Source organism: Patagioenas fasciata, chromosome 10, assembly GCF_037038585.1.
Source record: "Patagioenas fasciata isolate bPatFas1 chromosome 10, bPatFas1.hap1, whole genome shotgun sequence".
NCBI classification, from domain to species: domain Eukaryota; kingdom Metazoa; phylum Chordata; class Aves; order Columbiformes; family Columbidae; genus Patagioenas; species Patagioenas fasciata.
This window is the reverse complement of record NC_092529.1, coordinates 26,520,928-26,534,778: the sequence shown is the minus strand read 5'-3', so window position 1 is coordinate 26,534,778 and position 13,851 is coordinate 26,520,928. Positions and strand designations below refer to the sequence as shown.

The following is a 13,851-nucleotide window of genomic DNA, read 5'->3' as shown; positions in this document are numbered from 1 at the left end:
TGCTGCTGCCACACACATAATGACACTGTAGAGCAAGTACTTTTAGCACCTTTTCTGTGTACCATGTTCCAGGAACCCTTCACCTGGAGGTCCAGTTGCTGAGGTGGAGACTTGTGATGTGGACCCTATGGCTTTGGGGCAGAGGCTCTGCTGGGGAGGAGATGAGATCGAAGGTTGCACTGGGAAATGTGTCTGCACTCGAGAGCATGTCCCTTAATCCTGTCCACAGCATTTCTGGTAGCAGTTAACTCCTCCTGCCCATGTCTGTGCTGCCTGCAGCTGTGCCTCTGTCCCTGGGTCTGCTCTCTGTCAGTGTCACAGACCCCGCCCCACCCGCTGTGTGCTCAGCTCTGTCCTGCTCACACCTCCTGGCACTGCCCTGGGGCAGCTCTGTGTGTGCAGGGACTCAGGAGCAGCTCAGACAAGTCCTAACGAGAACTGGGGTCTCAGTGTCTTCTCCAAAGAGAGAAATAAATCCCCGTCTCCCACTGCACACCAGACAACCAAGAGTGGAAAACTGAAAGCACAGACTCCTTCCCTTGCAGCTGTTGCTGTCTTGATGTCGTTGTTCAGAAGGACCCTCTGCCATGTCTGTGGGGTTGATCTGGAGCTCTGAGCAGCCCTGACCCACACAGCACCCTTCAACCCCACAAGCTCCCTGCCTGCCCTGCCGGGGGTCGCTCCTTCCACCCACAGCTGCTGCCATGGGATCTGCCCGGGCAGGCTGAGCTCTGACCCTGGCAGGCGGCAGAGTCCCTGTCCCGGCACAGCCCTGGGGTGCAGGAACCCTGCTCTGCAGGACAGCCCTGGGCACCCCTGGGGACTCACCCGGCTTCACAGCTGTTCAAAATTGAGGTGCAAGATCCCCCACCTTACAGATCCCATAAGCTGTGCCTGTGCCAGTTTTAGCAGATGCCTCCAGGAGCTACAGCTGCATTACCCTGCACCCAGAGACTTACCATGGCAAGGGCTGCAAAGGTTTCTCCTCCAGTGAGCTCTCAGTCATCCTCCCAATCCTGACCACCTTTAATCTCTTTCTGCCTTGCTCGTCTCCCTGAGATCCCCAGGCAGAGCCCTCAGCCCTGCTGCGCTGTGCAGAGGAGCTGCTCCTGGGCAGAGCTGTCTCTCTGCAGCACTGCCGCTTGCCATGAGCTCCCTCAGTCCCAGGAGCCCAGCCCAGCTCAGCAGCACAGGAGCAGCCCAAGGCGGTTTAATGACCCCTCTGGTGGCGTTGGTGCTGAGTCCATGGACCTCAGACCCTGGAGGAAGATGAAGAAACTTCTCAAGAAGTCAAAGTCATATTCAAACTGCAAAGTTTCTTGTAATGTTAATGAGTCCCACTGAGGGAACCTACTGAGAAACAATATCCAGGATCTGGGTAGAGCAGAAAGTTGGAGGCAGTGATGACAGGTCAGCAAAAGCAAAGTAAAGGTCTCTTTGATACTGATTAAACCTGGATGTGTTTCTTTAACCAAAGGGCCAAGCCCTGACCCCAACCCTGGGCTCTTCCTGGGACAGTGTGATGTGGGGCTGTGCAAGGCCAAGGGCAGGACTATGGTCCTACACCTCCTAGGTTCCTGGCTGGGGACAAGGAGGCCATGAGGCCCCTGTGCTGGAAGGACAAGGTATCTCCTCACAGGCATCAGAGGTGGACACAACAACCATCGCTAAGGGGAGAAGGAGCTCATGTCTGGTGGGGTTTTTGGCGTCTACATCCCTTGATCATCTCCATGACAGCCTATCCTGTGCTGTGGCATCCCCTGCACCTCTTTCCCTGCAGGCTGCAGACATCCCCCCTGCTGCCCCACCTTGCTCTTGTCTGAGCATCTTCCTTCCTTTACTGAGATCTCTTCATCCTCCCCAGCTGTTCCTTGAAGCACAAAGCCTTGGGCTGATGCAGACTCCCTCTGCTGACCTGCTCCACCACAGCACTGCCCTTCCAGTCACATTCCTTGCTGCTCATGTCCAGCCTGGACCTCCCCAGCTGCACTTTGGGCCATTATTTCTTTCTCAAGCTCTTTCCCACTATGAAGAAACCTCCACCATCTCTGAAACCACCCTTCAAGCACTCTCAGGCTACTCCTGCACTGCTGCAGCCTCCCCAGCGCTGCTGGGCCAAAGCAGCCCAGGTCCCTCAGCATCCCACACCATGTGCACAAGGTGCTGAACCTGCCTTGGCAGAGCCCTGCACTCTCCAGTTCCTCCCTGCTTCTCCAAACTGGGAAGCCGCACACTGGCACACCCCCGTGTGTGTGGGGTCACACCAGTGCTGAACCGAATGGGATGAGAACTCCAGGTGTCTGGGTCCCCACGCTCCTCCTCATGCAGCCCCGTGTGCAGCTGCCTTGTTCATGGTGAGCGTGCACCACGGGCTGGTGTGGGGACCTTGGAGTGCCCAGGCCCTTCTCCTCAGGGTCACTGCTCAGCGTGTCAGGTCCTGCTCTGTCCTGATGGATGGGGTTATTGTCCCACCCTGATACAGAACTGGTCACTTCATCTTCTCAATATTGAGTTATCTGATGGGTACATACCAGATGCGTGGAGCTCTGCCTGGGGACAGACAATGTCAGCTGAACGTTGAGGAGTCAGCATGAGAGGGCAGAACAACATGGGCAGTGTTGTGGTGACTGAACATCAGCTGGAGGATCTCTGATGAGGAAGAGGAATGAGATGAGGCCTCCTTCAAACAAACGAAAGAAGCCGCATGTTTCCAGGGCCCTGTCCTCATGACAGACCTTAGACATCCCAGTATCTGCAAGGTACCAACCATCCAGGAGGGGTTGGAGTTCATTGACAACATCTTCCCGACACGGAGGACTGAGGAGTCAGTGAGGTGAGGTGCCCTGTGGGACTTCACACTTACAAACCACAAAGAGTTGGTCAGGATGGAACAGTCAGGGATGGGAAAGTGGAGCTGAGGCTCCTGGGAGATGATAACAAGGCAAAGAGCAGGATTTCAGGAGAGCAAGCTTTGACCTGCTGAGGGACCTGCTTGGGTCCTATGGGTATGACCTTGGTGTCTGCAGTGCTTTTCTCTCACATCTCCTCCCTCCTCTCTCCCACCTGCTGTTGTGCAGCATTTTTTACCCTTTCTCAAATACAATATCACAGGGGTGCTGCCAGCATCACTGAGTGGCTCAGATTTGGCAAGGAGTGGGTCCATTTTGGAGCAGCTGAATTCAGCTCTGTCTGACGTTGGTCAAACTCCTGTTGTCTTCTCAGAGAGGTGACAACTGTAGCACAACCACACCCACCCCCCGTTCCAAGACTTTGCCATAAACCCAGCACAGGGTGACAGTGCGTTGGATGTTACAAAATAATTGATCGTGAAGAAGAAATTGTAAAGATCTTCTTTCAGCAACGCATGAAAGTCTCCAGTCAATGAGCAGGTTCCTATGGGGCACTGTAATTGCCGTGACAGTCACTGGCCAGGCAAAGCTGCAGGTACCAACAGTCCAAAGGATCTTGGGCCAAATGCTTAAGAGAGCTGCCTGATGGGCCATCAAGGGTGATGCTCACCTGGATCTGGTACCAACGAAGAAGGAAGAGCTGGTGAGGGATGTGAACATGAGTGTCCACCTTGGCTGTTGTGACCAGGACACAGTGGGGTCCCAGGCACAAGAGGTGAGGGAGGAAGGCCAGCAGCAGAGCACAGGCTGGTGGGCTCCAGAGGAGAAGACTTTGACATACTGGGGGATGGCAGGTAGAGGTGGTGATGTGGTAAAGTCATTGTGGGTGAAGGAGCTCAGGAAATCTGATCAGCCTTATAGGACAGGCTGCTCCAAGCACAAGAATGATCCCTCCACGTACCCATAAAAAGAAGCATTTATCTTGTGAGGCTGCTCCTCTGAACTGATGGAACTCCAGGGCACAAAGGCAGCGCACAGGACGTGGAAGCAGGGGAAGCTGCAAAGGAGGAATTTAGAAACCTTGGCCACGGATGCAGAGATGATTCCAAAGTTGCCCTGGACTTGATACCTAAAGGGGAGGCTGAGGGCAGCAAGATGAGCTGATACAGCTTCCTTACAAAAAAAAAAAGGAATAGACAGGGAGAACATGGGCTTGCTGCTGAACTTTATAGGGGCAGAATCAGACAGGACTGAGGTTCTTCATGGCTTCTTTGCCTCCATCTTCACCACCAAGGTCTCCTGGGACTTTGTTCCTGAAGACAGGAGTCTGGAGAACACCCAGGAGTGGATGGGGCTCAAGTCAGGGCTGACCTGAGCAAACTCAGATACCATTACAGAACAGGAGATGGGTCACTTGAACAGCTCCCTGAACACAAGTATCACTGTGCTGTGGCATCTGAGATTCCCAGGAACACCCACCTCTTGGTACAGAGGAGTGTGACTCCTCTTGAGGTGTCCTGGCCTGTCTCCTCGGTCAAGTGATCCTTTAGGCACCCACTTCTCTGACACATTCAGTCGTTCTCAGGAGATTCTCTAGATCAATATTCATTGGAGATTGTTGATACCAGCTGTTGTGGAAATAAGGGTTTTGGGAGGGTGACGGAAATATTAGAGATTTGGTTTTATTACTCTTTATTATGGAAATGCTCACTGTTTGGCTACAATTCTGAAATCTCTGAAATCATCCACACCAGACTTGAAGCCTTTAGGAAAGTGCTGCAGAGAGCATTGTCTTGAAAGGGCGTTTTGGATGTTACTGAGCCCTCTGCTGCCACGATCCTGAACTGCAGGTACTGAAAGAATGAACAAACCTGTCATGAACTGAAGGGCAGAAACAAACCCCAAGTTTCTGAGGGTGTTTGGGACTCCACGAAGGGCCAGTGCTGACACAAGCAGTCCCTGTCCCTGGAGGCTGCTCAAGGAAAAGCCTGGAGACAATGGTCATAGGTGGTAAAGGCGATGTGGAGGTGGCTCTGGTGCCACGTCAGCCCTTGACGTTTGTTCATCATCAGAATGGCCAAGCCCTGACCCCAGGACCTGACAAAGGAGACCCTTTCAGTCAAAGGTTTCTCAGGCTCTGCCTGTGGTCACTGTGAGTGTTTTGTGTTTTGGGGGTGGGTTTGGTGCCAAGTGCTGTTGCTTTAACCACAAGGCTCTGGTTTTCTGAGGACTTGGCAACCTGTGAGGTCCCCCAAACCCATTCAACTTCTTTCATACACCTCGCAATGGTCACCAATCACCTGAGCTGTCCCAGTCCCAAACTTGCTTGAATCCTCTATTTGGATCCATACCCATCACTCCAGGAGGTCCATGCATCCACCAGGTTCATGGAAGAGTCCTGAGTTCCATCCAAGTGTGGGCAGTGTAAGAGAGGAGCAGAGCAGGATCAGCTCATGGGCCATGACTGAGCACAAACACCCCAGCAGCAGCCATTCCCCATCTCCCAGGCACAGCCAAGCCCACAGCATGCAAATGGCACTGCCATATATCCTTAGTCAAAAAAAGCCTGCCTTCTTTCCAAAATCAACAACAATCTTTCTACTATTCCTCTTTGACCCCCAGATATCAGCCGCATTCCACTTGTGGCTCAGACATGGTTGTAAGGATTTGCTGAAGTCATCAACCATCACCCTTTTCTACCCCACATCTCCTGACCCTCTCGCACACCACACATGGCCAGTCACTGCTGCTCAGGGCCTCGCGCTCTACAGAAGAGGCCTTGAGCTTCTTGGCTCTTCCTGGTGCTTGTCATAATCTCCCTCACTCCCTCCAGATCTCACGGTGAGATTTCTTGTTCATGACAGGGCCTTTGTAACCAACTCTTATGAAATGGTTGTCCTTCTGTGATCATCTGTGCAGAAGAAGTGATCACAGAAAAGCACCAAATATGTCAAATCTGATGCCGAGTGAAATGCAATAAAACCTTGTTGAGCCAGCCCCGTAGCTGTGTCTTTCCAGCAAGGAGTTTCTCCTGAGAAAGGGATCCAACCTCTGCCACTCTCTGCAGAGGCACATGAGCAGTGTCCATGCACGTGGGGACACAAAGGGTGACGTTTGCCAGACCACCCTTCATCTGAACCTATGGATGGGGTATCAAGCCTTATAGTGCAGCAGTGCAGAACCTGGGTGGGGAAAATGAAAAGGGATGCACAAGATGTGGTCAGGACTGTTTGCGACCACTTGTAAAGCAGCCCTGCAGCTCATGTGAAATATTCCTGTGGTCAGAGAGAACCTGAGAGAATTGTCTGATTTTAGAACATGAAGGGGAAGGAAGGACAGCATCATTCAGGCTCAAAGGGAACTTGGGAGGTGTATTGACCAACTTTCTGCTCAAAGCAGGGTCAGACCAGATTACTCAGAGCTTGATCCAAACAGATCTTGGTCACTTTCTGGGACAGAGTGGTTGCCCACTCCTGGGAAACAGCTTCCAGTGCTTGACTGTCCTTATGATTGGAAAATTTCTCCCTTTCTGTAGCACCTTTCTAGCCCAACAATCCAGATTGCTTTTTAACCATCTACCTACACACCGATGCAGACCAAAATGTCCTACCTTGGACGCAAGAATATTGCAGGGAATGACTCTGAATGCCTTGCTGACTTCCAGGTAACAGACCACCACTGCTCTGCCCACGTCCACAACCCTGTCCTTTCCTCACAGAAAGCAAAGAGGATGGACAGGCACAACCTGCCCTGGGTAAACCCCATCACCTTCTCTTCCAGACACCCAGAAATGGGGTCCCAGTGGACATGTTCTGGGGCACACCCCTTAGTTCCCCTGCTCACCCATTGGCCATTCTGAAAAGTGCACACACTGTGTGAGAGCTGCCAGTGGTCAGGGAGTCCCCCCAGTCTTCATGAGCTTTCCAAGATGGTGGAGAGTGGCCTCCCTGTGACATCGTCCTGCTGTCTCAGCTCCTGGGATGCTGCCCCTGCTGTCCCATAGACTGGAAAGGATTGTGCTAGTTCCAGTGACCCTGACTTGATCCCCATCCACTGCTGGTTGTTCTCCACATTCCTGTCTCAAGCCACAGAGGCCTGGGAGACAGCAATTTCTCAGAAGAAAGATTCTTCCTTGGAGAGTGCTGGTAGGAAATGTATTTTGCTGAGTAACTGGAGACAATTATATATTTTACTATAGATTTACCAACACGTAAATATATTTTTTTCCTTATGATCACATAGAAAGACAGATAACACACATCTGTTGAGATCACTGTCAACATGACCATCTAAAAAGAGAACAGTTCAATTAACCTGTTTATTCATCTTTCCTCCATCAGGCAAGAGTGGCCAACAGTTTCCAGCATGACTCACTCTGTGCCAAGGGTAAAAAGTGGCACTGACAGTCCATGGCAGTGGATTGTTTAGTGCCTTTGACTCTGTGCAAGAAACAAGGATTATCATTCTTAATGCTGGAGGCTTTGGTAGGAGAGAAATCTAGAGAGCATTTTAAAACAATGGAGAGAAAAACAGACCAAATGAAAGATGTAGAGTGAAGGAAATATCTTCTTGCAACTTTAAGTATCAAACGTTGTTGGTGTTGTAATTGTCCTTTCTTTGTTTTGAATACTTTAAACACAGTCTTTTCCCATCATATCAAATTGAGACTTTTCAGGATGTGCATTAAGAGAAGAACTTCTGATCCTCCACTACATTTGCCTTCTCAGCACTCCCTCTGTTATCTGTGCATCTGATCTCCCTCATCCTCCAGGTATTTCCTCCTGCCCTAACTAAACTGACCATGTCTGAAGTCCCATTTCCAGCAGTTGATCTGCACTCTTTATTTCCCTTCCTCTTACTCTTTGTTCACTGAGACACTTTTCCACAATCCAGTTGCTGCTTTCAGCTTCAAGGAGTTAAAAGCTTCCTTGACTTTCAGTAGTCTGTCTAATTCTGTCTTTAGCTAACCCTGTTATTGTGTTTACTGTTAAATTTCCTTTCTGTCTAACACATTTCTTGCATGGTTCTGCCTTGGAGAAGATGAACGTCAGTGCTGGCAGTTTGTCCTTGGTGTACAGTTGAGGAGTGTGTTTTCTGTTAATCATGAATCTCATCAGTTGTATTTTGTTCGTTCAAAGGTAAAGCAAAGTCCCTGTTTGCTGTGTGCAGCCAGGTCTCCAAGGAGAGCAGGTGGGAGCTGGTGCAAAGGAGCTGGCACATCCACCTGCAGACTGCAGTGGAGAAGTCTGGTGTAAGGAAAACGGATGCAAGGCCCAGGGGGCCATGAGAGAAATGATGGGGTTGGGGAGGTGAGGAGCAAGGTTGTGCACACGGTGTGAGAGCTCAAGGGACAGCTTCTCCAGCCAGTCCAGACCTGCTTAGGAGAGACCCTGGATCAACATCAGATAATGCTGCAGTCAGGTCTTCTGCAAACTGAAGAGTAATAAAATATACCCTTTACAATAAAAAAGACATCTTTTATTAGAAGCTCTTTAAATCTTTCGCCATGATTACAAAAAGAAAGCTTTCTAATTCACAGTACAAGACTGGAAGGAAATTACAAGAAGATACATGGTTTGTTAGAGCTTTCTTCTCTGTAATGAGCCTCATGGAGCATTTGGTGCTGAGTCCTTGAACATTACTCAGGTGCTGAGAGGAGATTGCACAAACCTTTCCAGAAGTCAAAGCCAGAAGAAAAAGTACTAAGTACCTTGAAGTATTAATGAGTTCCACTGAGGGCAAGTACCAGCAAAGCCTCCCCAGGGACTCGTTAGAGCAGAGGATTGGAGGCCATGGTGACAGATAAACAAAGGGAAATGTGCAGGCAGCTGAGGTGCTGAGAAAAGCCTGGTTTTGTTGGGTGAAGCAGAGAGGCCAAGGCCTGACCCCCAGCCCCTGGGAAGGCAGATCCTGTCCCTCACACATTGCTCAGGGCTCTTCCTGGGCCAGGGGGATGTGGGCTGTGTGATGCTGAGTGAAGGACAATGGTGTGACAGCTCCCAGCCCTACTGGGGGTGTGCAAGGAGGCCATGAGGTGCTCCAGTGCCTGAGGACAACATGTCTCCTCACAGGCCTTGGTGGCAGAGGCGATGGCCATAGCCAAGGGGACAAAGACTTGGGTTCTCTTGGTGACATCCAGCCTTGCCAGTGCCCTTTGCCATCTCCACCACAGGTTGTCCTACACTGTCCCACTGCAGGCTGTAGTCACCCATCTCACTTCCTCCCCTTGCTCTCACCCTGGTATTTCCATACATTGACTGATGTGTCTCCACTCTCATGCTCTGTTCCTTGAAACAAAAGGAGATGGACTGATCTCCTGCTCCTTCTGGGTGATTTCTCGTGTTCCTGTGTTATGTCACAGAAGATGAGAATTAAGATGTTCAACAGTGTTGTCCAAGTGCTGGTCACTGAGAGATGACACCAGTAACTGACTGCACAAAGGACTTTGTACCACTGATGATATTTGGGCTTGATGGTTCAGCCAACTTCCCACCCAGCATCCACTTCTTGAGCCCCATCAGCACCACTCTGGCCAGAAGGAGACCATGGCTGAGCTTTGCAAACACCCTGTACACAACATGCCTTTCTTTCCCCTGTCCATTTGGGTTCAGCAATCCCTTCCTTGTCCTTCACATTCCTGGAAATGGCTTCAGGACCACCTGTCCCATCCCCTTCCCAGGGAGGGAGGTAGGGTGGCCAGCCTGTAATTCTCCGAGTTCCTATTCCTGCTCTACTTCAAGATGGGTCTGTATTTTCTGAAGACCCCAGAATCATTCTGGTTTCTATGACACATTTGAGAGCACAATCCGGAATCATGGCTAAGGGTGACGTAGCAGACTGGAGCACTTGCAATGATCCTGTCCAAGGCAGCTGAGATGAATCTCATTGATCCAACGCGGTTTGTTCCTCGAGTCACAAACAGAAATATCAGGGTTCCATCAAGCATCCGCATCTGAGCTGCCCTCCTGGACTCCTTATGCACCCAGGGATGTTCAGAGACTGAGTCTGTCCCTTTTTCACGCAGAGGCAGGAGTCACAGTGTCCCTCTGGCCTCCTGGTACGACACTCAAAGGATGGGAAGTATCTCATCCCTTTGGTGTGTCACCTGCTCTGTACTCACCTCAGATTTCCCACATCATGAGGAATGGACACATGGACCTTGGTTCAAGGAAGAAGATCCCAGTTCAAGGAAGCAGGCCTTCATGGTACCCCCAAGGAACAGCTGATGGCATTTGTGCTCGCTTGGGTTCATCTCACCTCACATACATGATGTGCATGTTTACAACTCACCTGTACAGTGCAACATGGACTTCAGACCTATTCATTCAATGTATCTTCATGGAAAGAAGAACAACCTCTCTGAGCTAAGGTGGGAGGCCAGGGTTAGAAACGGTAGTCCTGAGGGGCCAGTGCATGATGATTGACCTGAGGCTCCTTCCAAAGGGGTGTCCAGTGCACACGGGCACCAGTCGTACCCTGCTCTGTTGGTCCTGCAGGTCTCTGGCAGGAGGCCTGGCTGTGAGGGGACACTGCTGTGTGCCAGCCCTGCACACACACACTGTTCAGCTGTACAATGGTGTTTGCATCTATGGGCAACTTTCTTGGGCTTGTTCTTGGGAGAAACTCTGTAAAAACACATAAACATACAGGCACTGCCCTGAGGAGATCACCCTTCATTATGCATGCCAGCTCTGTCACAGCAGTGCCCATTGCCTGTCCTTGCCTGCGGTTACAGGTCTCACACACAGCAGGATGGTGACCAAGCTGCCAGAGCACTCAAGCTCTGGAAGTGAAAAAAAAACAGCCCCCGAAGATCCAGAGACAGTGCTCCCCACTGACACTGCTGTACCTGCACGTTATTTCCTTCCATAAAAACACACAAACTGTCCCTGCAGCTCCAAAAATACCTTGGAGTAAGGATTTCAGGAAATATTCCCAAATATTTGTGGTGGCCTTTGTTAAGGTTAAACACATAAAAACAACACTTTATTTAAAAATCCACTCAGACAGAAAGGCACATAAGTGAGTGAATTACAAAGGGGATGACAATATTCTAGTGACGAAAAATAAACCACCATCACAAAAAAAAAAAAAAAAAAAGGCAAAATTAAAGAAGAAAAACAAACCACAAACAAAGAAACAAACAAACCACACAAAAAGAGAAGATGTAATACAATGAATTGTTCTATAACTGCTATGCAGAAGCTGACGAGAAGACTTGCTTCAGGAAAATATCAGTCATCAGTTTGCACAGGGCATCCTTGATCTCCTGGTTCCTCATGCTGTAGATGAGGGGGTTCACGGCTGGAGGCATGACCGAGTACAGAACAGACACCAGCAGATCCAGGGATGGGGAAGAGATAGAGGGGGGCTTCAGGTAGGTGAATATGCCAGTGCTGACATACAGGGAGACCCCGGCCAGGTGAGGGAGGCACGTGGAAAAGGCTTTGTACCGTCCCTGCTCAGAGGGGATACTCAGCACGGCCATGAAGATCTGCACATAGGAGAAAAGAATGAAAACAAAACATGAAAATTCTAAACAGGCACTGACCACAAGAAGCCCAAGTTCTCTGAGGTAAGAGTGTGAGCAGGAGAGCTTGAGGATGTGGGGGATTTCACAGAATAACTGGTCCAGGCCATTGCCCTTGCACAGTGGCAGTGAAAATGTATTGGCCGTGTGCAGCAGAGAATAGAGAAACCCAGTGGCCCAGGCAGCTGCTCCCATGTGGACACAAGCTCTGCTGCCCAGGAGGGGCCCGTAGTGCAGGGGTTTGCAGATGGCAACGTAGCGGTCGTAGCACATGATGGTGAGAAGAAAAAATTCTGCTGAAATGAAAAAGAAAAACAAAACGAGTTGGGCAGCACATCCTCTGTAGGAAATAACCCTCGTGTCCCAAAGGGAATTTGCCATGGATTTAGGGACAATGGTGGAGATGGAGCCCAGGTCAAGGAGGGAGAGGTTGAGCAGGAAGAAGTACATCGGGATGTGGAGGTGCTTGTCACAGGTTATGGTGGTGATGATGAGGTCGTTGCCCAGGAGGGCAGCCAGGTAGATGCCCAGGAAGAGCCAGAAATGCAAGAGCTGCAGCTCCCGTATGTCTCTGAACGCCAGGAGGAGGAACTGGGTGATGGAGCTGCTGTTGGACATTTGCTGCCTGTGGGCATGAGGACCTGTGCAAGGAGGAAAAGACTGTGACAAGTTAGAGGAGACTTCTCTGAGAAAAACCAAAGCCATTTCCTATAGACCCCCCTACCCCATCACATATAGAGACACTTTTCTTTTCCAGGAGAACGTCCTGACTGGAGCCCTCGTCGGTGCTTGATGAGTGTGCAATGAAGAGCAGGGTCTCTGCCCAGGGGCTCTTGATCAGTCAGCCTGACCCTGTGTGATTGAGTGGGGCAGGGGCCAGTCCTGGGGTTCAGCTTTGTCAGCTGGAACCGCTCCTGGTGCAGAAGGGACTGTCAGCATCTGTACCCCCAGGCCTGAGAAACTGAGTTGGAGAGGTTTGGTGTTTCTGCAGCTCCTTCTCCCCTCCCACCCTGGGGAGTGTTGTTGGGTGTCAGAAACCCTCAGCATTTCTGCTGCACTCAGCGAGAACAGAGCGAGTCCTGTGAGACCAGAGGATGCCTGTGGGTCAGTGCAGAGTGAGGGCAGCTGCTCTGTCCCTCTGTCTTGCTCCAGCTGCCCTGGGCTGGCACCTTTCTGAGATGGAGCCTGATCACACTCCCATGTTAGCCTGAAAAGCCACCAGGCACTGCTGAGAGCAGAGGGAGCCAACTCAGACCATGACACGGCTCACCCTTTCCCAAGGTCTCGGCACTCCACATTTAGCCCTGGACACACGGCTCATTTCACAAACTCAACAACATTTTTGCTGTTGTAGCATCTCTGTGCATTTACATGGGGCTTTCAGATAACACAAGGATGCTGTAGGACAGGTTTGCATTCTAGGAGGAAACCTCACAGCTAGGCAGGAAATCTCAACGAGACAGGCAGGAAATCTCAACGAGACAGTCAGGAATTCTAAGGATGGCATTTGATTCAGGGAGACTCACTTCATTCCCCAGCCCCACAGACTGCATTACCCACAGCTCCACAGGTCAGAGCAAAGCTGGGACACGTGTTCCCATGGACACACCTGCAGGAAAGGACCCACAAGATCAGGCTGTGACTCTGCAACTGAAACTGCCATCCCCAGAGAGCCTGACAGCAAGAACAAGATCCCAACAGCAGTGACCCAGAGCAGGGGAGCAAGAAGGACAATGCGGTGAGGGTGGGTGTGAGAGAGGCCAGGGCAGAGGCAGCCGGGCACTCAGACAGCGTCACCCTTCCCCAGCTGTGCAGCCACCTCGCAGACACCAACATTGCCGGGCAGCTGCTCTCAGCCCCTGTGCTCTGCAGAGGAACTGGAGCTCTGGCTGCACAGGAGCTGCTTCATGCCTTGGAGCGCCCAGCCCTGAGGGCAGAGGCTTTGCTGGGTGGGACAGGAGGCCAGGGGGCTGCTCACAGGAGGGATCTGCACTGCAGGGGATCACAGGGAGTTTTCTCTGTTCTCCCTCCCATAGAATTCCAGGCCTAATTTCCTCTCATTTCTGATCATTCTCCCCCTGGGAGGTGTTTCCCTGTCCATGTCTCTTCCCTGTCAGTGCTCAAAGACCCCATCCCACCCTCTGTGCCCTCCCCCTGGCCCTACAGATCCTGCCTGTTCACAGGGCACTGCCTGGGGGCATCTTGCTGTTTGCAGGTTGTAAAACAGGACAGGTCAGACTAGGCTGACGGGTCCAGCAAAGGTGAAGCAGGTGCTGTGCACAGGCAGAGGGGTGGTGAAGGGATGTTATGAGCCTTCTGGCAGATGTACTGATCACTCAGAGTTGCAGTTCAGGAGTCTCAGTGACCTGTCTAAGCATGAGAGCTCATTTTTACTTTATCCTTTCCTGCACCCCCACCCCTTGGGATAGGAAACTGAAAAGAGAGGCTCAGGAAAGCTCCTTTTCTGTCTGG

General features: G+C 51.1%; 1 protein-coding gene across 1 annotated transcript; it reads right to left on the bottom strand.

The window, feature by feature from the left end:
- Positions 1-6,455: 6,455 nt before the first annotated feature.
- On the bottom strand, positions 6,456-11,652 carry LOC139828724 (olfactory receptor 14A16-like). Its single transcript, XM_071812863.1, has 2 exons — positions 11,102-11,652; positions 6,456-6,459 (listed from the first exon to the last, which is right to left on the bottom strand). The coding sequence occupies exons 1-2, from the start codon at positions 11,650-11,652 to the stop codon at positions 6,456-6,458; spliced, it is 555 nt and encodes a 184-aa protein (XP_071668964.1).
- Between the last annotated feature and the right edge of the window lie 2,199 nt (positions 11,653-13,851).